We start from the raw sequence: 25411 nt of genomic DNA on the forward strand, positions 1-25411 counted from the left end.
TACCGCAAAAAAAAAAAAAAAAAAAAAAAAGTAAAATGAATTCAATGGCAGAGGAAAAAGTTTAAAACTGTCACTGTCTGTAGATGACATGACACTCTATAGAGAAAATCCTGAGGATGACACCCAAAAACAAATGGAACTCATCAGAAAATTCAGTTAAGTTGCAAGATACAAAATTAATCTAAAGAAATCAGTTGCATTTCTATACACTCACAACTATCAGAACGATAAATTAAGAAAAGAACTCCATCGACACTGACATTAACAAAAATAAAATACCCAGGGATACATCTAACCCAGGAGGTAAAAGACTTGTACTCGGAGAACTGGAACTCTGTTGAAAGAAATTGAAGAGGACACAAACAAATGGAGAGACATGCCATGCTCATGGATTGGAAGAATTCGTATTGTTAAAATGATTCCACACCCCAAAGCAATCTAGAGATTCAATGCCATTCCTATCAAAATGCCAATGGGATTATTTGGAGAACTAGAAAAAAGAATTCTAAAATGTGTGTGGAAACACAAAAGAACCTGAATAGTCAATACAATCTTAAGAAAGAAGCACAAACGTGGACATATCATGTTCCCTGATTTCGAACTATACTACAAACCTGGAAACATCAAGACAGTATGGTATTGGCACAAAAGAAATACACACAGATCCATGGAACAGAACTGAGAGCCCAGAAACAAACCCATTATGTATGGTGAACTCATCTATGAAAAAGGAGGTGAGATATACAATGGGGAAAAGATAACCTCTTCAATAAATCTTGTTGGGAAAACTGGACTGCAACATGCACAGGAATCTATTTGGAACACTTTCTCATACCATCTACAAAAATAACCTCAAAATGAATCAAATACTTCAACGTAAGACCTGAAGCTATAAAACTCCTAGAAGAAAACATAGGCAGTGTGTTCTTTGACATCAGTCTGAGCAATATTTTTTGGATCAGTATCCTCAAGCAAGGGAAACAAAAGCAAAATAAACGAATGGGATCCCACCTAAAAGAAAAGCTTTTCAACAGCAAAGAAATTATCCACAAAATGAAAAGGCAGCCTACTGAACGTGAGAAAATATTTGCAAACAATATATCGGGAAAGGGGTTTATATCCAAAACGGACGAAGAATTCATGCAATGCAACCTCTAAAAGACTAAAACCCAAATAAAAAATTGGCAGAAGATCGAACATTTTCCCAAAGAATATATACAGATGGTCAACACATACATGACTACATAGTCAACATCACTTATCATCAGGGAAATGCATACCAAAACAACAATGAAATTACCACCTCACACCTGAAAAAATGGTTATCATCCAAAAGGCAACCAATAAGAAGTTGGTGAGGGGGCTTCCCCGGTGGCGCAGTGGTTGAGAATCTGCCTGCCAATGCAGGGGACACGGGTTCGAGCCCTGGTCTGGGAAGATCCCACATGCTGCGGAGCAACTAGGCCCGTGAGCCACAATTACTGAGCCTGCGCGTCTGGAGCCTGTGCTCTGCAACAAGAGAGGCCGCGATAGCGTGAGGCCCGCACACCGCAATGAAGAGTGGCCCCCACTTGCCGCAACTAGAGAAAGCCCTCACACGGAAACGAAGACCCAACACAGCCATAAATTAATTAATTAATTTAAAAAAAAAAAGTTGGCGAGGATGTGGAGAAAAGGGAACCCTCAGACACTTGTGTTGGGAATGTGCATTAGTACAGCCACTATGGAAAACATTATGGCGGCTCCTCAAGAAATTAAAAATAGAACTATCATATGATGCAGGAATTACACTTGGGGGTATCTTTCTGAAGGAAACAAGAACACAAATTCAAAAAGATATACACACCCCTATGTTCATGGCAGCTGTACTGACAATAGCCAAGATATGGAAGCCACCAAAGTATCCATCAGTTGGCAAATGGAGAAGAAAGATTTCATGTACATATTTACACACACCCAGTGGAATATGACTCAGCCAATAAAAGAGAATGAAATCTTATGACAACATGAATGGACCTAGAGGGTATTATGCTGAGATATGTCACACAGAGAGAGATAACTTATGATGGTCACTTCTATGTAGAATACAAAACAAAAGAACAAGCACAACAAAACAGAAATGGACTCACAGATCCCAAGAACATGCTGGTGGTTGCCAGAGGGGAGGTGGCTGGGGGCATGAGCGCAGTATGTGAGAAAGATTAAGGGGTACAAACTTCCAGTTATAAAACAAATGTCATGGGGATGTAACATGCAGCATAGGGAATAGAGTCCATAATACTGTAACAACATTGTATGGTGACGTGTAACTGGACTTATCTTGGTGATCATTTTGTGATGTATAAAACTATCAAATCACTATGTGTTATAACAGAAAACTAATATAATATTGCCCACCAATTATACGTCAATTTAAAAAAAAAGAAGACATATTATCTTAAAAAAGATTGTAGTGAGATAAAAAGCAGATGTCAGATGAAACTCTGAAATGATGCGGGTTGAAAGGACAATGTCTGCTGAAGTTCCACTCTCAAGTGGCCCAGACAAATTGAGGACTGGGTTTCCCTGGTGGCTCAGTGGTTGAGAGTCTGCCTGCCGATGCAGGGGACGCGGGTTCGTGCCCCGGTCCGGGAGGATCCCACATGCCGCGGAGCGGCTGGGCCCGTGAGCCATGGCCACTGAGCCTAAGCGTCTGGAGCCTGTGCTCCACAACGGGAGAGGCCACAACAGTGAGAGGCCCGTGTACCAAAAAAAAAAAAAAAAAATTGAGGACTGAAGACGAGCAGCCTTGTGATACTACTCGAATGTTTGTTTCTTTGTTTAAATAGACTTTATTTTTTTAAAGAAGTTTTGAGTTCATGGCAGAATTGGGCAGAGTACAGAGAGGTCCCACATATACCCTGCTCTGCTGTTGCTGCTCCCCGTCCCCATCCCCACAGGTGCTCAGAGACCCCCGCTCCCTGACTATCCGACGACATTGTGTGTGTCAGTCACTATCAATGAATCTACATGGACACCTTCACCGGGGTCCAGAGTTTATATTAGGATTCACTCCTGGTGTGGTACATTCTATGGGTTTTGACAAATGTATTTCACCATGAATGAATGTATCGCACTGAATAGCTTCACCGCCTTAAAAAGCCTCTGTGTTCGACCTATTTATCAGCCCTCACCCCTCAACCCCGCCACAAACTCCTGGCGCTGCAATGGTCTTCTCACCCTTTCCATGGTTTGCCTTTTCCCAAATATCATATGTAGTTGGTACCCTAAGTTATGCCAGCTTTCCAGATTGGCTTCTTTCCGTGAGTAATATGCATTTCAGGTGCCCCATCTGTCTCTCCATGGCTCCATATCTCTCTCTTGTCTTTTCAGTGCTGAAGAACATTCTGTTGCACGGATGTAGCCCAGTCTATGTGTCCATTCACCTCCTAAAGGACATCTTGGTTGCTTCCAAGTTCTGGCAGTTCTGAATAAAGCTGCCCTAAACATCCTGGTGCAGGTTTCTGAGTAGATGTAAGCAATCGACTCATTTGGGTCCACTGATACCAAAAATTCTGAGGGCTGGATCATAGGGTAAGAATGTGTTTCATGGGCTTCCCTGGTGGTGCAGTGGTTACGAATCTGCCTGCCAACGCAGGGGACATGGGTTCGAGCCCTGGTCCAGGAAGATCCCACATGCTGCAGAGCAACTAAGCCCGTGCGCCACAACTACTGAGCCTGCGCGCTAGAGCCTGTGAGCCACAGCTGCTGAGCCCGTGTGCCACAACTACTGAGGCCCACACGCCTACAGCCCGTGCTCCGCAACAAGAGAAGCCACCGCAGTGAGAGGCCCGCGCACCGCAACGAAGAGTAGCCCCCGCTCGCCGCAACTAGAGAAAAGCCCGCGCGCAGCAGCGAAGACCCAACACAGCCAAAAATAAATAATACATTTAAAAAATAAAATTAAAAAAAAGAATGTGTTTCATTCTCACAGTTTCTGAAGATGGTAGCTGAGAGCATGTCAGCACACTGAAGAATCAAGCCAAGGAGGCAGAATTCAAAGATGCTGACGAGAAAAATGTCACCGAGACAAACCACACCTCCACCCTCTTAGAGTTGACAGCTGGTCCTGAGAATTAAATGGAGACAGATTCACAGGAGAGAAGCATACACATTTATTTCCCATAAGATTTACAAGACACAGGGTGCCCCACTACAGAAATGAAGAAAGACCCAGAGAAGTGGCAAAACCTAAATGCTTTTCTATTGTGTTGAACAAAGAGAGGCGATGGTGGAAAAGGAAGTACACTGTGTGGGGAAGTGAAGGAGTATGAGAATTACGTTTAACAAACTCCATTTGTACAGAATTCTCTCATTCTCCACTTTCTTCCCTTGACGGTAACAATGTCACTCTCCTTCCAGCAGAGGGAGGAAGTCTTCCATGGCGGCAGGAGTGGGGGTTGAGGGGGAGGATATGTTCTCTCCTGCTTCGGGGAAGAAAGAGCAGAAAGGTCCCCGCGCCCTTCTTTGCACCTATTGGGTTGGCCCAAAAGTTCGTTCGGGTTTTTCTGTAACATCCATATTTTGGGAAATTTGATCATTTGTTTTTGCTGTTGTTGGTTTTTTTTTTATGCGTCCATAGCTCAAAACAATATTCTGGTTTCCTTTACATCTAAGTTCTTTATCTGGGATTTGGCTTCTGACAGGAGGAGGGACACATCTTCCTGACCTGATGGGGCCGGGCAGGCAGGGAAGGATAAGATGGGTGCGGGCCCATGCCTGTTCTTTTCTCATGTGTTGGGAAGACGATTCTGCTGTTGCCAGATAGGACCTAATTTCTCCATGAACGATCTGGCAAGATATCAGATGAAAAGAGGAAGAGCAAAGGTCAAGAGATCACGGAGAAGACTGCTGATAGATGCTGGGGTCTTCTGAGCAATGATTTCCTCAAAGGCACATGCACATCCCTGGTCTCTTCTTCTCAGTGGAGTTCTCACCCCTATTCAGCAGGTCTCTTGGGGGTTAATGGGATGGGGGTGTCCACAGCAGGAGCGGGAGTCCATGACTGGATGGTGGTGTCCACAGCAGGACTGGAGGGTCCATGGTGGGCTGGAGGCCATGCGGCAGGCATGAGTGCCTGTCCACACATCATGGTCGTAGGCCCGCACATAGTGCACCTATTGATGTGGTAGAAAGTGCAGTGGTCCAGGGGCCAGTCTAGCCTATTGAGGGTGCCCAGCCCCAAGCAGGTGTATGACCACTGAGCGGTAAGCACAGAGCATATACAGGGTGCCCTGGCCGTGCTCCCACACTCCCAGGGAGGATAGCTCGGCATGGTCCCTGGAAAGACTGGGAGGTCAGCCAGCAGCATTTCCCCCCATCAAGTGCATGAAACAAAAGATGCCTCTGTGCAGAAAGACAGAACATCGCTAACCTGACTGCTGTCCTGAGGAAGGTCAGTAGGCATGGATGGCCCTTGGTCAGCGTCTGGGAATTGGGCTGCGGTATGGGTTGAATGGGCCCCCTCCAAAAGTTATGTCCACATCCTGGCCCCCCAGAACCTGGGAATGGGACCTTGTTTGGAAATAGGATCTAAAGACGCTATTTACGGATCTGGAGATGAGTTTATCCCGGATGAGCGTGGCCCTGAATCCAGTGACAGGTGTCCTTAGAAGAGACAGAAGAGGACAGACACAGGACAAGCCTCGTGAAGATGGAGACGGATGTGGCCACGAGCCCAGGGACGCCTGGAACCTCCAAAGGCTGGAAAAGCCAGGAAGCCTCCTCCCCTGGGGCCTCGGGAGGGAGCTCAGCCCTGAGCCGCCTTGATCTCAGACTTCTGGTCTCCAGAACAGAGAGGATCGGTTTTTGCTGTTCTGAGGCTCCATTTGTGGTCATTTGTCATGGCCGCCCCAGGAAGCTACCACAGCTGGGGAACGGCTCCCTGCTTTTATCTAAACCTCCCTCCCGTTAGGGGCGGCCCCTGCACCTACGCCGTTTGCACAAACCATGTGTTTCATGCTGAACACTGGTTCCCCTTCTGGGCACTGGCATTTTGGAGGCTGAGGGCAGACGATGCCAGGTGACCAGCCCCAGCTGGGGGCCAAGTCCCTAATGAGCTTCCCTGGGGGAAAATGTCATGGTTTTACCCTTCCTCACTGGGGGAAGAGATACTCTCAAGACCCTCGAGTGAAGGAGGGGGCATGAGGAAGCCAGCACAGGGATCCCGCCATGCACCCCTACTGTGTGCTGTGACCCGTCTTAGCCTTGAGCATACGAGCCTCCCACCAAGTCCCCGAAAGTGAAGGTGGCCCCGCAGACCTCACTCCTTCCCTCCATGTCTAGTAGGTGGAAGAACCACTTCCTGCCATTCTGGGGGCGGTTCTAGGGTTTTGCGGGCTGAGCCCCTGTCTATGCCCCACTTCCCCAACAACAGCCACCAGAACAAGCTGTTTGCCCTGTTGTCTGAATGCCCCTCCGCCAATATTCTCAGGAAAGAATTCAGGGGCGTTCACAGCAGTATCTGCAGGCAGCTCTGCACCTGCACCCACGTTCACATCTTCTCTGTAAACACACTGAGAGCCTTCCCTGACCTCGTGCGTACCCCCTGCTGACCGCCACCGCCTGCCAGCCACAGGCCCCGACCTCAGGTGCCACACCGACTGCCTCCCCATCTGTAAGGGGATAGTAGCCTCTGCCAGTGGGGTGAGCGGAGGGCACACCTACAGCCACAGCACTGGCTCCGTGGATGGCACGGCCCCTCGTGGGCCTGGACCATTTGCTCTCCCCCCTGCCCCCCGCCTGACACACAGTCACGACATGGTGACACTGGCTGCGCGGCGTCCAGGCAGGAGGGGGTCCAGAGGCAGCACCTGGAACCACATCAGATGTGCCTTTCCATGTGCCGTGGACACACAGGGTGTTAGGACTTTGTGTCTAGAAAATAATCCGAGCCCACTAGAAGCTGATCTGTGTATGTGGACTTGAAATCCACAGGCAGGGGTTCTCTCTGGACACTGGCTTGGAAGCTTCTGCACAGGTGCTGGCCACACCAGTGCCTCCTGCCGGAGCCCTCCAGACCTCCTCCCTGGCGGGCACGGCAAAACCCACACCCCACAGGCTCCCTGACAACAGCCGGAGGCGCCAACACTGGCAAGGCCTGGTGGTCACTCCACCAGCACCGCTCAGCCCCTCCTCCCCAGTGACCAGGACAAGGAAGGCCGGGGAGTCCAAGGCCCAGCACGGGTGAAGCTCGACCCACCGCCTCCACGGGACCCCCAGCCCTGCTTACTCAGGCCCACCAGCTGCACCTCCTGGTGTCCGAGTCCCCCTGCACTGACCCACATTCCTGGTGTGGACATCCACGTACACAAGCTGCCCCATGTCCTCTTCCCACACAGGATACCCCTCCATCCCTGCTTCTCCCTGACGACAGCCTGCACCTCACATGTCCTGGGAAGGAAGGAGGCCAGCCTGTCCCACCTGCCTCCGAGGGGCCCAGACGCAGGGCTCAGCGGCTGCTGGGCCTTGGAGTCCAGACACTTCCAGAGGTGGGATGAACCTGCCACTGCCCGCTGAAGCTTCCCCGTCCATGATTCAGGAGACAGGAGGACCCACCAAACCGAGCCCGTCCCCAGGCTCTACTGCAAATCTGCTTAGATCCGCTCTCCTGATCCTGAAGACAGACCTGTGGGAAACGGGACCTGCGATTCCCCTAAAGACAATGTTCTGTGCAATTTCCACAAGACCCCTTTCTACTCTGTTCTGGGCAACTTACTAGTCAATCCATGCTGCCATCACCTTTTGAACAGACTGAGAAGCTGAGGCTCCGAGAAGCCAAGTTACCCGCCCAGAAGCACAGACATGGGGCCACAGAGTGGGCTCTGCACCTGCCGCCCGCCCAGGGGGACTGCCTGTTCCCGGCAGGCTCCACGTCCCCCCCTGAGGGGAAGAGCTCACGGAGCCTCCTCTTAGGGGATCAGCTTTGCAAAACCTCTCCTTCAGCAGGATTCATGTTACAAAACTTTCTTTTAACAGGATTTGTCTTCCAATCCTGTTTTGGGAGTCACCTGGGAGGCTTGTCTCCCTGAGCGGGGTCAGTCTCATGTCACCAGGGCAGCTTTCTTGGGTCACACTCACCACTGCTCGTCCACTCCCAACGCAGACCCAGAAAGGCCCCCTGGGCCCCGAGCCCCATGGCTCTGCGTGGGCGCCCACTCCCCTCCTGCCTGTTCCGTCCCTCTGGTGTCCCCGACAGGGTCACCAGGAATTCCCACCTGCCTGGGGCAGGCTGTACCCTCTGTCCCAGGCGGGGGGGTGCCTCCGTGGTGTCAGGTAGAAGAAACAAGAGGTACCCATGGGGCCTCCCTCACGCAGCACAGCAGCCAGCACCCACCTACTGACCTCGTTGCTCTAGACGGGCCCGGGCAGAGGTTCAGACACCAGCAGCCTCTCCTGGTTCTCATCTCATCCCAGCAGTGTCAATGGTGTCCACGGGGGAGTCGCTAAGCAACTCCGTGCCGGCTGCAAAGAGAGGACGCTAGCTCACACGCCCCTCCCAGGGCACAGGAGGCTCTCTCCGGCAGGCACCTCCCAGGATATGGAGCTCACCTGGGCAAGTACCCAGCAGCCCGCGGGGCTCACGTGGGCAGGCACATTCAAGAGCATGGGATTCACCTGGGCAGCCCCCTCCCAGGGCACAGGGCCCACCTGTGCAGGCACCTCCCAGGATATGGAGCTCACCTGGGCAGGCACCCAGCAGCCCACAGGGCCCACCTGGGCAGGCACCCCCACAGGGCTGGGCACACAGGAACTGCGCCCATAGCCCTCGAAGCAAAGCACCCCAGCCCCACCTGTCCGTCAGAGCTGACCCTGAGCAGCTCAGAGAAGGGCCTGAACTAACACACAGCAGCTCCTGGACATGTCTGCGACCCTGGGCTTCACTCTGTGCAGCCTCCTTCCACTGGCTCTTCCAGAGGCTTCCACTGCACCCAGGCACCAGGCCTCTGTCTCCACCCACCAGCCCTCCTCTCCCTGACACCTAGATCCCTCTTGTGAGGAGAGGGTCTTCTTGCAGTTGCCTCCCACTCATGGGTCAGTTAAAAGGATTAGAAAACAAGCCGAAGTCACAGCCCCATGTCCATCCTGACCCTCAGGACCTCACACCTGTTCCTTGGACCTGGCTGGTGCAGCAAGGCCCATTTTCTGCAACTGTGAGCCCCTGATGGGCAAGGATTGGCCGATCTGGGCAGCCTGAGTCAGCCAGCCAGCCCTTCCCAGGTGTGCCTGGATCAAGGTCTGGAAACACCCTCCCAGGCAGCAAGAGCGCTTGCAGTTGCTCCTGAGGCCACGCTCCCTGCCCTGTCAGCGGCTGCGGGGCTGGGCTGGTGGTTGGGAGTGAGGGGCCATGCCGTGTGGATGGCCCAGTCTGAATGGGCCTCTGCCGGACCTTTTGCAGGAGTTGCCGGGCTGCCACCCGTTAAAGAGGATGTGTTACCTGTACCTGCTGTTGTAAGTTCTCCCCAGGCAGTGGGGTCCAGGAGCGGAGGGGTAGCTCAGGTAGGTAAATGGAAACTTCCAGAAGAGCACCCAGACCAGGACCACCCGACCATCCCATGTGGCCTGCAACTCGGCATGCGTGCTGTCACTGGCATGGCTCCAAGCACTTTCCTCCATCCTCATCCAGGATGACTTCATCTCAGATCCTTCACTCATTCCACAAAGACCCTTCTTTCAGAAGATGTCCCTGGGCTTCCCTGGTGGCGCAGTGGTTGAGAGTCCGCCTGCCGATGCAGGGGACACGGGTTCGTGCCCCAGTCAGGGAAGATCCCACGTGCCGCGGAGTGGCTGGGCCCGTGAGCCATGGCCGCTGAGCCTGCGCATCCGGAGCCTGTGCTCCGCAACGGGAGAGGCCACAACAGTGAGAGGCCCGTGTACTGCAAAGAAAAAGAAAAAAAAAAAAGAAAATGTCCCTTTGTACATTCTAGGGGACACATCTTTTGGGGCCACCATTCAACCCACTATGTTTGTATAAAATAACCCTCGAATTTTAGGTGATGGCTGAGGTCCCATATAGACTGGCACTGGCAGCAGCCATGTGACTGGGGGTCTGGGGAGAATGAGGACCCTGGAAATACGATGGGGTGGGTCAAGCCCTCTGTGGGAGGAGCAGCCAGGCTACTTCCCAGCTTACCTTTTGTATTTTCACTTAGATTGTAGGGCAGTGTCAGCCTTGCCTCTGGGTTTTGCTTTCAAGAAGTCAGATTATCAGTCTTTCTGTGTGGCTTCTCAATTCATGACATATTTAGAAAGGTATTCCCTATTCTGATAATATAAAAATTATTATCCCTCAAGTTCTTCTACAACTGTTTTTTGGTTTCGCATCTTTGGTCCAGCTGGGGTGTGTGTGTGTGTGTGTGTGTGTGTGTGTGTGTGTGTGTGTGTGTGTGTGTGTGTGTGTGTGTGTGTGTGTGTGTGTGTGTGTGTGTGTGTGTGTGTGTGTGTGTGTGTGTGTGTGTGTGTATCAGGTGTGAGATAGGAGGCTTTTTTCCTAGACCACCTAATTTTCTCAATACCAGTCGATGAAAGATCCCTCTTTTCCCAGCTATCTGCAATATTAATCTTCTACTAATCACGTAGGTTTTGGGGTCTATTCTGGCATTTTAATTTTTTTTGTTGTTAATCTGTCTGAGAATCCATGCGTCAGTGCCATTCATACCTGTGAGATCTTTGAATCAGGAGGCAACTAAGAAGTCATAGGCTAGGTGGCAGTGTTTTTCTTAGCGGCACACGAACCAGTGATGCACCTTATAATACACAGTGTCCTAGATTCAACAAAATGGTAATAATTGTGGCTTTAAACTATTGTTTACCTCCTGGTAGGCCTTATCACACCTCATTGCTCAGTGGAAGCACGGAGTCCTAACCACTGGACCGCAGGGAATTCCCTGAATGGGTTTTTAATTAGGATTTCATTAGATGATAGACTAATGAGAAGTGACATTTATATGACATTAAATCTTACCTTTAAGAACATTGTGTGTCTTCACAATGATCCAAGTACTTGTATGTGTGTATATCGCTCAAGAGCATGTTGAAGTTTCTTTTGTTTTCCTTCTGTAAATATTGGGCGTCTACATTGGAGATACCTCATAAACACAGCAGACCGAAGTCTCCTGCCCTCAGATTTTGGCACACCCTGAGATCAGATATTCTACTGTGTCATCTTCCAGTTTATCTTGCCTTTCACATTTAGATCCACAATTCACTTGCAATTGATTTTTGTTTGATTTCATTCCATCTAGATTGTCAGCTGATGAAGCACCATTTACTGAAAATCTACTTCGCTGTTCACCAGTAGTAATCCTGTAATAAAGCAAGTGCTCATATATGAGTAGGTCTAGATATATTTCAAAGATAGAATCAGCTTTATTTTTCTTCAATTCACATCTGGAGTTTGTGAAAAAGGAAGGAGCCAAGAATGATGCCATTGTTTGGGCCTGAGAAACAGAGGAGGGGTCAACTATGGGGGAAGGAATCTGGAGGAACAGAGTGGAAGCAGAAAGTCATGGCTTTGGACATAGCTGAGGTGGAGGCATCTCTTAGACGTCACAGTGAAAATGTAGGGTAGGCAGGTAGAGATAAAAGTATCAAATTACATCTCTGAGAACCATTACCTTTACAAAATTAAAATCTTAATTTTTTTTGCTTTCAACTTTTGCTGAAATTAAAAATTGTTTCTTTTTAGTTCTTTGATAATTGGTCATTTTAACCATTTTAAGTGTATATTTCAGGGGCATTAATTACATTCACAATGTTCTGCAACCATCACTATTTCCAAAACTTTGTCATCACGCCAAACAAAACTCTGTACCCATTATGCAATCACTCCAGTTCCCTCCTCCTAGCCCCTTGCAACCACTAATCTTTCTGTCTCTAAGCATTCTCCTTTCCTAGATATTTGTCCTTTTGTATCCAACTTCTTTCATTGAGCATGTTTGGTTTTTTTGTTTGTTTTTTTTGTTTGTTTTTTGCGGTACACTGGCCTCTCACTGTTGTGGCCTCTCCCGTTGCGGAGCACAGGCTCCAGACGCGCAGGCTCAGCAGCCATGGCTCACGGGCCCAGCCGCTCCGCGGCATGTGGGATCTTCCCAGACCGGGGCACGAACCCGTGTCCCCTGCATCAGCAGGCGGACTCTCAACCACTGCGCCACCTGGGAAGCCCCACTGAGCATGTTTTTAAAGCTTATGCATGTTACAGCATGTATCATAACTTCATTACTTTTTATGGCTGAATGATATTCCATTGTAAGTACAGTTGACCTTTGAACAATACAGGGGTGAGAAGCACTGACCCTCCATGCCAAAAATCTGTGTAAAGTTTACAGTCAGCCTTCTGCATCCTTGGTTTCACATCCATGAATTTAACAACCACAGACCATGTAGTAGTATGTATTTATTGAAAAAAATCTAAGTATAAGTGGACCCATGCAGTTCAAACCCATGTTGTTCAAGGGTCAACTGTATATAACACATTTCGTTTATCCATTCATCTACTGATAAACACTTGGCTTGTTTCTACCTTTTCGCTGTTGTGAATAATGCTGCTATGACATTTATGTATCAGTACAAGTATCTGTTTGAATCCCTGTTTGCCGTTCTTTTAGGTATAGACCTAGGAGTAGAATTGCCAGGTCATATGGTAATTTTAACGTTTTGAGGAACCACCAAACTTTTCCACAGTGGCTGCATCATGTTACATTCTCACCAGCAAGGTACAGGGTTCCAGTATCTCCACATTCTCCCCAACACTTGTTAATTCTCTCTAATCTTGTTATTTTCTGTTGTTGCTGCTTTTTAAATTATAGTTATCTTAGATGTGGGGTGGTTTCTCATTGTGGTTTTGATTTGTATTTCTCTAATGACTAATGATGTTAAGTGACTTTTTATGAGCTTAGTATAACATGCAATAAGACTTAATTTAAGGGTATAGCTTTATGACTTCTGAAAAATATATACACCCATGTAACAACCACCACAATCAAGATACAGAATATTTTCATCACCCAGAATATTCCCTTGTCCCATTCCCAACCATTTCCATCAGCACCAGGCAACCAATGGTCTGCTTGTCTCCAGAGATTAGATCTACATGCACTCCTATGTTCATAGTAGCACTATTTACAGTAGTCAAGACATGGAAGCAACCTAAATGTCCATCAACAGATAAATGGATAAAGAAGATGTGTGTGTGTATGTATGTGTGTGTATAAATATATATAACAATAGAATATATTGTCTATATATATATAGAAGTTTATATATATATATATATAAACAATAGAATACTACTCAGCTATAAAAAAGAACGAAATAATGCCATTTGCAGCAAAATGGATGGACCTAGAGGTTATTATACTAAGTGAAGTAAGCCAGACAGAGAAACACAAATATCATGATATTGTTTATATGTGGAATCTAAAAAAAAAAAAAAGATACAAATGAACTTATCTACAAAAAAGAAACAGACTCACAGACATAGAAAACAAACTTATGATTACTAGAGGGGAAAGGGGGAGGAAGGATAAATTAGGAGTTTGAGATTAGCAGATATAAACTAACATACATAAAAATAGACAAGGTCTTACTATATAGCACAGGGAACTATATTCAGTACTTGTAGTAAACCATGGTGAAAAAGAATATGAAAAATATATATATTACTTAAAAGGATATATAAAAAAGAATTCTAAAAAGAAAATATAAATAACTGAATTGCTTTGATGTACACCAGAAACAAAACATTACTTTACTTTAGTTAATCAACTATACTTTAGTTAAAAAAAAGAAATGCTGATACATGATCTATCGATGAACCTTGAAGACCTTATGCTAAGTGAAATACGCCAGACACAAAAGGAAAATTATTGAATGATTCTACTTATATGAGGTACCTAGAAAAGAGACAGAAAATAGTATAGGGGTTACTGGGGAGAGGAGGGAGGGGGATGGGGAGTTATTGTTTAATGGGTACAGAATTTCAGTTTGAGATGATGAAAAAGTTCTGGAGGTGGACAGTGGTGATGGTTGCAGAACAACGTGTATGTACTTAATGCCACTGAACCGTACACCTAAAATGGTGTAGACATGTACTCAGATCAGTGCTGCTCAGAGTGAAGAGAATGAACATGTCAGAGGCAAAGCCTCGGAGGTTCAGAGACAGCAACGATCCCCCAGGCAGAGGCAGTCAGGGCAGCAGGCCTTTGGAACTTAAAACACCTAAGAATGGGTAGGCGGGCAGGGGTGGGGTGAGGGGGGTGAGTGCATTTTAAGGAGAGAGAAGAGTGAAACAAAAGCAGAGAGGAGAGGAAAGAGCCTTGCATAGTTGCTGCCCAAGAGGAAGGTGGCAGGTCTAGCGCAGGCCTTCTCCGAGCACTTTTCGGCTGGGGTTACGGGCTAGAATTGTTTCCACCACTGCAGGGTCCATTGTTGGGCTAGTGGTGTTTGTCTCATCACAATACAAATAATTTTCAAAAGGTGCTAAACATCACCTCTTCTCACTCAGAAGGACAAGGAAGCTGCTCAGAACATTTTTTTTTAAGTCATTCTTCACTCAACACTTGCTTTTGGTGAGAATCTGCTGATTAACCCTGTCCTCCTCCCCAGGGCCATTTATCTTCTACTACTTATCTGACCTTGTCAAGCTTTGGTTCCCCCACTAAAGGAATTTCAAACATAAGACAGCAGCTGGACAGAGATTTTGTTGGATGGAGAGCCTTCCAGAAGTGCTTGGCCTTGAAAATCTTTATCTACAGATAACAAACTTGACTGAGTGAGATGCTTTTGGAGGAAGTCACTTTAACAGCTGTACACTTAACGCCATTCCCTGGGCAAATCCCAGCCTGGGGGCCCCACGCTCCCTCCCCGTGGCAAGCAGTTACAGTCAGCATGGACTACAGCTTAAAAGGTGTCTTCCATGTCCTGAAAGCCGTTCTTGGCGGGGGGGCGCTCTTGCCAGGCCCCCTCCTGAGTACAGCTGTGCAGGAGCGCTCCAGCCTACCCCCTAGAGGCCCTGGGGATGCCAGAACTTTGTGTTCTCACAATGTTTATCCCTTGTTCACCATCCCAGAAGGAACCTCCACTGCCTCTCCTGCTGTGCTCTCCCTCCACCCTGCTCTGATTCTCCTCCCCAGTAAACACCCCTCTCCTCTCCAGAGCCTAAACCCCTCTACTATGGGGTTCACAAAGCCCTCCACACCCTCAGCCCTTACCTCCTGCAGTAGATGACACCTAGCTCCCCTGCCCCTAAGGGCTCGGCTTCCCCACGGCCCTCCCCAGCACTGGCTGCTCATTTTCTCACAGTCCGCTAGCTCAGGGTCAGGAGGTGGGGTCACCAGCCTCCCTGCTCCCCAAGGCCACATCCATTTCCCCTCCACTCTCCAAGGTTTAAGCCAGACCTCAACCCATGCCCACCTCCCTCCTGGTCACTCCCCTTACTTACCGAAGACTTTGGCAATGAGCTCACAGCCTTCTCTCCACCCGACTGCCACCACCATCCAAGGTGGCCTCTGTGGCCCATCCATCCCACATCCTGGCTCTCCGTCCCTTGACTTCATCTCCAAATACCTTCCCCTCCACTCCATTTCAGCCACAGCTTCCCATGGGCAGAACGTCTGAGATCTGGAACCCACACACCTGTACCCGCGTGTCATACTCTCCCAACCTTCCGGCCCATCCATCCAGTTACTCCCATCACATTAGCGCTCATTCCTCAGCAAGGCCTCAAATCCATTCATTTCTCCAATTTCTCCCAGTCTACCAGCCCCCTCTGGCCTTACGTCACTCACTCCCTACTCTGCTTGAACTGCGGGCTCCGTCTCTTCAGTTACTCTCTTGTTCAACTCCTCAACATCACCACTGTCTTTCTAACCCCAACCCTGGACAAGTCGAACAGCCTTTTTCTGTGCAGATCTCATGATGGAGAAAAGCACACAGCCTAGGAGAGTGGGGCCTCCAGATCAATGGCCACACATCTCAGCTGGGTCCTCTACCCTGACCACAGTTCTCTGTCCTAGTGCCACGGGGCCCACCCTGGGGAGCACAGCACTCCTCTGACCAAAACCTGATCCAGTCTCTCCAGCTCCTCGGCGGCCTTGAGCCACGTTTCCTGCTCTCGTCCTCCTACATGGACGACCTTTCCCCGGACCGAGAAACTTCAAGCAGCATCTAAACAAATGAAAGTACTCCTGTCTCTCTCATCTGAAAAGTACATAAATAAGCCTCTCTTGAGCACATCCCCCTCCAGCCACTGCCCCGTCTCTCTTCCCCTTCATAATCAGATGTCTAGCTCCCTGCCTCGATTTCCCCATCTCCTTGCCCTGCTGTCATCAGGCTCCTGCCTCCACCAGCCACAGCTGCTTGCACAAGGTCACAGGTGTTGCTCTGACACAGCTGACCCTCCCTCCTTGCCCGTGCCTCTGAGACATCACACTCCTGCTGTCTACCTGTATCTCAGCCCCCTTGTCCCATGACCCCTAAGGTTGCAGGTCACCTAAGATCTCTCACAGGCCTTCTGCTCTCAAAACTTCAACTCCCATCAAACGCTGATGCCTCACAAATCTACATCTTCAGACATGTTCGGCCAACTGCCTGCTAGACTTTTCCACTCAGATGCCGCAGAGGCTACCGCTCAGTAACACCATGGCCAGAACCAAATTACCTTCTCTTCAACTCACTTCTCCTCTACCTCACTCTTCTCAGTGAATGGCAGCCCCACCCATCCTGTCCCAGGGCAGACCCGCACCCAGCATATAACTAAAGATCAATATTTGCAGAATAAAAATGAACCACTGAGCCTCCCTCATTCTCCACAGCCAATCACCACGAATTATCAATTTTACCTCCTACTATATCCCCGTGCTTCTTTCTTAATTGAGGCTGGCTGCCTCCTACACATCCTTCAGAAGGCTTCAGGGACCCTAACTCCGGAGGGACAGGGATCTTGCCCGCTGTTCCCACGGCCCGTGACTGCCGCCATGGCCCGGACCACCACGCACTGTCCGGCCGGCCCTGATGAGTGACACCCCACTGCACTGGGCGCTCCATCTCCATAAGCGCCCACGGCCGGGCACACAGGAGCCTCCCAGCAAGCACTGAACGGATGGAGCGAAGGAACGTAAGAGTAATGAGCGAAAGGGCCACGGATGACACGCGATAGCGGAGAGAAGGCCGGAAGGCCCCGCGACAGGCAGGACCTCTGGCTGTGCAAGCCCCACGCCCGGAGCAGCCCCACGCGGCAGCCGAGCAGCCCCGCCCCCAAGTCACGCGGTGGTCCCCATGGCCAATGGAAACGGTCCGCTGGCCTCCTCGGCGGACGCTCCCGGCCCGCGCGCGGCTTCTCAGCCAATGGGAGCGGCCTTCGTCGCCCTCGAGGCGGGGCGGGGCGGGGCGCGGGCTCCTGGGATGGCGCGATTGCGGGCCTGTTCTCACGTCGCGTTCCCTCCAGCGTAGTCTGGGCTCCTGCTCTGCCAAGCGACGGATGATGGGGCCTTTGGGCGCCCGGCGCGGCCTGGAGTGGCTGCTGGGCCTCTACTTCCTCTCCCACATCCCCATCACCCTGCTCGTGGACCTGCAGGCGGTGCTTCCGCGCGATCTCTACCCCGTGGAGGTGAGGGCGCCGTCTGTCCTAGCCGCCGGTCGCCGAGGTTGGCGCCCCTCGGCGTAGCGATTGCCCCGGCGTCCCCGTGATCTCCCCGCCTGCCTGGCGCCCCGCCTCGCCCTGGCGCCCCGCCTCGCCCACTCAGGGTTCCCTCCTGCTTTCCTTGGGTCCCGCCGGCGCTCCGGCCCCTCCTTACCCTTCAACTCGACTTCTTCCTCGGGGTTTTCTTTGTCTCTCCCAGCCGCTTCCCCAAGGCTCCTGGGGCCAAACACCTTGCTCCTTTTAAAGACAGTTCTTCCCTGGGTTTAAGACTCACACACCCCAGCTCTGGTCAGTTTTCAGTATTTGAGGGAAGTAGCCTGGATGAACCAGTGTCTAAATTATGGACACATGTTGGATTTGTTTTCAAGTTGTGTTTCTTGGGAGAGCTTTAAAAATACCGACTAATCCCAAAGAAATAACGCAAGTAGTATTAGACCCCTCTAAGGGACATTCGCAGAGCGTCCTGATTTCAAGATTAGGATCCAGCAACTTCAAAAGCTCGTAAGTAAACGACACCTTTTCAAATCGGCCTTTTTTATTGGGTTTGAGCAAGAATGAGCATCTGAGTAGAAACGGAGGCGAAAGCCCCATTTCCTGGTTGTTGGAGAGCATTCTTTACCCCAAACTTTAACTTTTGCTTTAAATGCTTTTTATTTATTGAGTTTTATTTTCATGTCTGGACCCTATAACCTTCTATCACGGAATTCCAGTCCTCAGTTCTACACTTCTCCAATCTGTCTGCAGAACTATAGGCAAGCCTGACGTGTCTACCTAAAGATTTGATTTTACCTCTGTTTCTCCTTAAATGCTTTTTCTCTGCAGAGCAGGGGTTCTTAACCTGAGGTCCATGAACCCCTAAGAGGGCATGCAAAATTGTGTGTGCCTTGTTTTCCATAGCTTCCATCAACTTTTCCAGGGGTCTGACCCTCCCCAAAAGGTTAAGAGCCACTGCTCAACAATAAACCCCCACTCTGTAGTCTGGTTTGTTTCTAGCTCCAAGCATAAATGGGAAGACCTCTGACCTACCTTTTCCTGGGAAAAGTGTAGGTTGTGTGTGGCAAGAGCATTGTCTGGGGACGTGGTTCTTCCAAGAACTTCTTGAGTTCCTTGGGCAAGTCAGGGCTCTGTAGCTTCAACTGTCAAGTAGGAGAGAGATGAGTTAAATCACAAGCTCAAACATATACAAGATGTATTAGTTTCCTATTGCTTCTGTAACAAATTACAAAAATACAGTGATTTAAAACAACACGAATTTATTATCTTTCAGTTCTGGAGGTCAGAAGTTTGAAATGAGTCTTGTAGGCCTCGTTCCTTCTGAAGGTCGTAGTGGCGGATCTGTTCCTTGCCTCTTCCAGTTTCTGGTGGCTGTGGGTGTTCTTGGCTTGTGGCCACATCACATCAATCTCTGCTTCGGTCCATCACTTTGCTGCCTTTTCTTCTTTAGTCCAATCTCCCTCTGCCCAACTTTTATAAGGACACTTGTAATTACATTTAGGGCCCACCAGATAACCAGGATAGTCTTCCCATCTCCAAATCCTTAACTTAATCACATCTGCAAAGTCACTTTTGCCAAATAGGGTTACATTCATAGGTTCCAGGGATTAAGATGTGGATGTCTTTGGGAGCCATTATTCAGCCTACGACACAGGCCCAGGTGGTACATGATCCTTCTAAACAGGTCGTCACAGCTCCGCATTAGCCATTAGTTGCCTTGAAGAAAGGAGAGCCATGTCTGTGCAAAGTCTGTGGGGCCAGCAGAACTCAAGCAGGCTGCCTGTTCACAGTCTCTGATGTTATGAGTCCCTTTAATACTAGGCAGTCATAGGACTTCCCTGGTGGTCCAGTGGGTAAGTCTCTGCACTCCCAATTTGGGGGGCCCGGTTCGATCCCTGGTCGGGGAACTAGATCCCACACGCCTGCCGCAACGAAAATCCCAAGTGCCGCAACTAAGACCCGGCACAGGCAAAATAAATACATACATACATACATACATACATACATAGCAGTTATGTTACTCCAGGTAGCCAACCGTTCCAGACTTAACAGCTGTTGGTTTTCCTATCTTTTGTGAATGTGCCATTCCCACAAGTTCTTGCTCTCCACTCACAAAATACAATTAAAATGTTTCCAAAATCATAAAGACCCCATTTAAACTTATATATTTGATTTGGTAGTTTTCTCAACTTTATTTTTTTAAGTTGACTTGTTGTAAAAGGTCAAGGGCCAACATAGGCAGAATCTGACCAGAAACTCTGTAACTGTTTGTGTGTGTGTGTGTGTGTGTGTCTGTCTATGATACTGTTTAAAGACCTTAGTAACACAGGGGCCACCCAGCTTGGAAGGCCTGTGTCTCTATTCACCCTTGTTGCTTTGGGGTGGGCAATGATGGTTTTGTTGCTTCTGTATGGGGAAATAATAATAAAAGCCCTGAGTTATTTTCACATTCTCTTTGAAAAATGCCAAATTTTAACATCTGTTGTGTTTTTCCTCCCTAAATAGAAGGAATTTCTCCAGAACTAAAAAGCTTGTGGAGATCACATAATGGTTAGGCTAAAATTTGCAAATATCTTTCTTGGTTTGAAGCAGATCAACACTTGGAAAAACTCTTACTGTGAAACAATAAGAATTTAGTTTGGATTAGAACATGGAGAGGATGGGAAGCATTTTGTAGTATCATCTGCAGCTGGGTAGCATTGCTTCTGTTAAAATACGGGAAAACAAGTGAGCATCTAGATGCTGAAAGTTTGTGCGCTCGTTCTAAGAGGAGTGCAAGACTGTTCAGTAGCAACTTCGGTCTAGAAATCCATGTGCGTAGGCCAGGTGAATATTTTAATGGATAACAATGATAACAATGATAAGTTGAGTCAAATGTGAGTCAGTTATAAATGGAAACAGTTTTATTTTTGGGGGTCTTACCTAATAATTATTAATGACCAGTTGCATGCTGAGATTTTAATAGGATTAAATTGAACTTCTCCAAATATGTATTACATTAACATTTACTGTGTGCTAGCCATTGTTCTAATGACTGTAAGTATTAACTCTTTTTATCTTACCAACAGCGAGGTAGGTACTATAACTGGGAAACAAGTTTAGTGAGATTAAGTGCTTTGCCCAGAGCCAGTACTCAGAGCCAGGCACTCAGCCCCTGGGTACCATGCTCATCACTCTGCTTGGGGGTTAAGGACGTTGACCCTCCACAGTCGAAAATCCATGTACAGTTTATAGTCAGCCCTCCATACCCACGTTCCTATCTTCAAATTCAGCCAGCCACCGACTGACCGTGTAGTACTGTAGTATTTACTGTTGAAAAAAATCTGCATATATGCGGACCTGCACAGTTCAAACCCATGTTGTTCAAGGGTCAACTGTGTTTTAAATTTTGCTGTTATCATCCTGCAGCCCTTAGAAATTACAGTGTTGTACAAATCTGCCTGGATTTATGAAATAGGTGGATCTGAATGTATATGAATTAAATAGAAAGTGAAGTTCAAATGAACCACAATGCCTTTTTTTAAAAAATAAATTTGTTTTTGGCTGCATTGGGTCTTTGTTGCTGCGTGTGGGCTTTCTCTAGTTGCAGCGAGCGGGGGCTACTCTTCGTTGCGGTGCGCGGGCTTCTCATTGCAGTGGCTTCTCTTGTTGCAGAGCACAGGCTCTAGGCATGTGGGCTTCAGTTGTGGCACGCCGGCTCAGTAGTTGTGGCTCGCAGGCTGTAGAGTGCAGGCTCAGTAGTTGTGGTGCACGGGCTTAGCTGCTCCACGGCATGTGGGATCTTCCCGGACCAGAGATCAAACCCATGTCCCCTGCATTGGCAGGCAGATTCTTAACCACTGTGCCACCAGGGAAGCCCAAATGAACCAGAATGCCTTTTAAATTCTGCAATAAATCTTTCAAAATACATCCTTCCAATCTTGTTTTTTAAGTAAATCTAGAAAGCAAAGAAGGATCTTAAAAAATTTAGTCCAAGTTGCTTGTTTTACAGATGAGAAAATAGAGCCCAGGAGAGGTGCAATGAATATTTTCTACCACATTACCATCCTGAAAAGTGCTTAGAAGGAAGCTAAGGATATTGCTGTGGATTTAAATTTCAAGTCAAATACAAATTCAAGATCACTTGGTCAATAAATTGATTATCTAGCTAAGGCCTTTTTGTAATTAATATTATGCTAACAGAATGTTTGTTTCTGGATGTTTGCTTAAAGCTCACTTGCAGCACAGAGGCCTCTATTTCACAATAGTGAGCCTTTATCTTTAGATTAAAAATTAACAGGGAAAATATCTTTGGATTTTCCATTGTAAGCCAAATGCTTATCTTGGAAGCTGTCTTGATTTATCATATCAAGATGCCATCTCCAGGAGGTTAAATGTGAAACGTGATAGACCTTCAGTAGTCTACATAGTGTGGAGAGCCCTAGGCTTTGGGCTCTTAAAAGAGCACAAAATGGGCAGCCTCAAACCCTCCTGCTTCCTTCCCCTGCCTGCAGCCTCGTCTACATGGATCTGCATCTTTTGATTTGACAGTGTCATCACGAAGGTGGGGCCCAAGCTAGAACTGAGAGCACTCACTCTCCAGAGTGAGGCAGAGTCTGTTCCTCTGCAAATATACTACTGATCTCCTAAAAGAGAAAAAAAACTTTAGAATTAGGGGGGTAAAGAATGACAAGGAACTTGAGATTTGGGGATAAGTTAGATTGTCTAAAATTGCAACTTCGCAGAGGTTAGATTTACCTCCCTTACACTTCCCCCCGCACCTCGCCCCCCCAAAAAAGACAAGGAAACTTATTTCTGTATTTGAGGCAATCTGGCCCTTGGAGCTTGCTGTGCAGTTGCTATTTTGAAAGGACAAACGTCAGGATGGTTTTCACATCATTTCTTTATAAAGAAGGCTATTGTTGGCAGATACTTCACGTTTGTGCATTCAGCTGAGAGCCTACTAAGTGCCACATACTACTGCTCCTGACAGTATCCACACCTGGACATGTGTTATCACAGACATGCTGGGTAGCACACGGGCTGGAAGAGCTGAGGAAAGCTGCTGTGAGAAGGTAACATTTGAGTTAGAGCTAGTGAGTTTTTATTAAATGACCATCTAGGCTGCACCACAAAAGCCAGCTGGGTGTGCCGTCTGCTGCCAAGGGAGCTGGGTAGTGAGAGGCTCTGCCAGCGGGTTGGACCTGCTGAAGCCTGTCCTGCCAGGTAGCTGTATTCATTGTGATCCTCATCTTTTCCCAGCTGAGAAACCTGCGGCAGTGGTATACTGAGGAGTTCAAAGACCCCCTGCTACAGAACCCCCCGGTGTGGTTTAAGTCCTTCCTGTTTTGCGAGCTTGTGTTTCAGCTGCCTTTCTTTCCTGTCGCAACATATGCCTTCTTCAAAGGTTAGTAAATGGGGAAATCCCATTTTTGCTCTGAAACCAGGTCCCAGAAATCTTTTGGGAAAGTTTTACCAAGGGAGAGGGGAGTGGTCCCTGGAGGCTGTATGAGGGTGATATAGGATTGGTGGGAACGGCCAGGATAGATCTTGTATAGGGACATTAATGTGGCTCAGGCTAGTGTCTGTGGTCAGCTGGGCTGCAGGACTGCCTCAGTCAACTGGAAGTCTCTCACACACATGAAACCTGAGGCTACTTTCAAGTTTGAGCTTGTTCCTTTTTATTGTCCCTCCCCCCCCACCTCACCCCCCCAACAGAATTTCTTTCTTGTTGGTGCGTTTACTTTTCTGCTTTGGGTGGTATCATACTGGCTTTTAAGCAGTAGCATCAAGCTAATGTCTAAATGGCTTAACTTCTCATTTAAAAATTATTCTTACAGCGTCCCCATGACGAATGCCTTTAAAAAGAAGGTGGCCATACCAGTGTTCATGGTAACTAAGCTTGTACAGCTTCTCTCCCACTGGAACCCCCAAGCCATCTCTTAGCAGAATCTCTTGATCCCTCTCACCTATATATAATTACTTAGCAAAGAGATGTTGCTGACAGGGCTGCCCCCGCCTCCTCCCCTTCCCCCAATTGCATTTTAGACCAACCTGGTTTAACTAGTAATGGCGATTTAACTGCCCTAGAGTTTTTCTGAATTAATTCTGACACCACCCAGTGTTCTTTGGCAGTCAGTGGCTAGGGCTCCAGCTGTCACATAAGTCTGCACCTTGGGCATTATTATATCACATCCAGTTTCCACTTGGTGGAAAAGGAGCTAGAATGATTCAGCTGAAGGGAGCAGGCAGAGAAGGGTGGAGGATGCTGTGGACATACCTGGAGCCATGAGCAGATCTAACCCTTATCTCTTTCTCTCCTCGATGACCTCAGGAGGCTGCAGGTGGATCCGCACCCCTGCAATCATCTACTCGGTTCAAACGATGACAACTCTGATTCCAATCCTCTCCACATTTCTACTCGAGGATTTCTCCAAAGCCAGTTGTTTCAGAGGACAAGGACCTAAGACTTTCCACGAACGACTATTCCTTATATCTGTCTACATGCCCTACTTTCTCATCCCTCTTATACTTCTGCTTTTCATGTTGCACAACCCCTACTACAAGTCTGAGGAGAAAAGAAAGAAAAAATGAGGAAAAATCACCCCGGGTCCAGGGGAGAGGTGACCACGGGGCAGTTTCCTGTTGGACCCAGTACCAGGAAAATGCTCAGAACCCATGTTTTCAGTAGTATTTGAAACACACCAGCAGCAACACACAAGGCCAAGGCACTGGCAGGAGGCACATCAAACCCTTGTCTTCCAAGGGCACTGACATAAACAGACCGATCACCTGAGGATGAGCAGAGGGGTGAGGGCTAGGTTATAGGGAAGGGGTGCCAAAGGCCTCACTGTGTGCCCAAGTGCCATTGTAGGATTACTAAAGGCAGGACCAGACCAGACACCAGATAAACCTCCAAGCAACACGGCCTACTTGGCATGTTCATGAGTCATTTGATCCACAGTATACCTGTGACTAACCCTTTGACTCATGACTCTACAGCGTGTCACTGGGGTGTCTCAGGCCATTTTTAAGCTTGAAGCTGTGCCTCTGTGATGTTCATTAAAAACTGTTTTCTTGTCCCCACACCTAGGTGGGGGTGAGCTATTCTGTAAGAGGGTTAAACTTAGTTTTCCTTAAACGTTCAACCTTGGCATGACCTTCAGTCAGAAATGGGTCAAATTGGAAGGTGTACTGTTCCTGTCTTAAACAGGTTGTCCCAGGAGAAGAGATTTTTTTAAGTCGCCTTGTTTATGCTCTTTCCAAGCCTGTCTTCTATTACTTTTTACAGACCACCTAACAAGTTCCTTTGACATCTGGTGTCTCAAACCTGCGCTGGAGGTGTCCCTCCTACTGGATAACTTCGTCCTACCGAATAGTTTAATAATTCCTTCCTGTCTCATTCCCAGTCAAAGGCAACGGGTGGTGGGGAGCTGTGCATGACAGGTCCAGTGTGTGCATATAGGGTCTCTTCACGTTAGTACTTGGTATTCTGCTAGCTTTCTCTAAATTCATACTCGAGGCCAACTCAAAAAAAAAAAACAAACTTGTGAACACACATGGAAAATGGTAGATGCTGGTTCTGGTTAGTTCCCCCTTTTTGCCTGTTTTGCTTACAAGCCCTAATGGTCTGATTGTTGGGAGCATCGTCTGACTCCTGTGTCTGGTCAAAATAAAGGTAGCTGCTGACCACTGCCTGGTTTGTTTTGTGGACCAGGGGCTAGAGAGCCCAGGGTTCTCTTACAAAGGGTTAAATGTACA

The 25411-nt window shown here is 48.1% G+C and overlaps 1 protein-coding gene and 1 long non-coding RNA gene across 6 annotated transcripts; one reads left to right on the plus strand and one right to left on the minus strand.

Moving 5' to 3' along the window:
- Nucleotides 1–26: 26 nt before the first annotated feature.
- Nucleotides 27–17424, minus strand: LOC117200412 (uncharacterized). Of its 4 annotated transcripts, none has more exons than XR_004481971.2 (4): nt 15479–17424; nt 11003–11343; nt 9482–9914; nt 27–8502 (listed from the first exon to the last, which is right to left on the minus strand). It is a non-coding gene; the product is annotated as an uncharacterized LOC117200412 (long non-coding RNA). The 4 variants fall into 4 exon arrangements; XR_004481972.2 differs by having other exon boundaries at nt 27–5156; nt 8383–8502; nt 11003–17424; XR_004481973.2 differs by having other exon boundaries at nt 27–5156; nt 5414–8502; nt 11003–17424.
- Nucleotides 17422–25342, plus strand: TMEM97 (transmembrane protein 97). 2 transcript variants are annotated; one of them, XM_033423403.2, is made up of 4 exons: nt 17505–17644; nt 22507–22725; nt 22913–23057; nt 23985–25342. In XM_033423403.2, the coding sequence occupies exons 2-4, from the start codon at nt 22675–22677 to the stop codon at nt 24242–24244; spliced, it is 456 nt and encodes a 151-aa protein (XP_033279294.1). In that variant the 5' UTR covers nt 17505–17644; nt 22507–22674; the 3' UTR covers nt 24245–25342. The 2 variants fall into 2 exon arrangements, with proteins under 2 accessions (XP_004267195.2, XP_033279294.1); XM_004267147.4 differs by lacking the exon at nt 22507–22725 and having other exon boundaries at nt 17422–17644.
- The last annotated feature ends 69 nt before the right edge of the window (nt 25343–25411 follow it).

Source organism: Orcinus orca, chromosome 19 (assembly GCF_937001465.1).
Source record: "Orcinus orca chromosome 19, mOrcOrc1.1, whole genome shotgun sequence".
In the NCBI taxonomy this organism is placed as follows: domain Eukaryota; kingdom Metazoa; phylum Chordata; class Mammalia; order Artiodactyla; family Delphinidae; genus Orcinus; species Orcinus orca.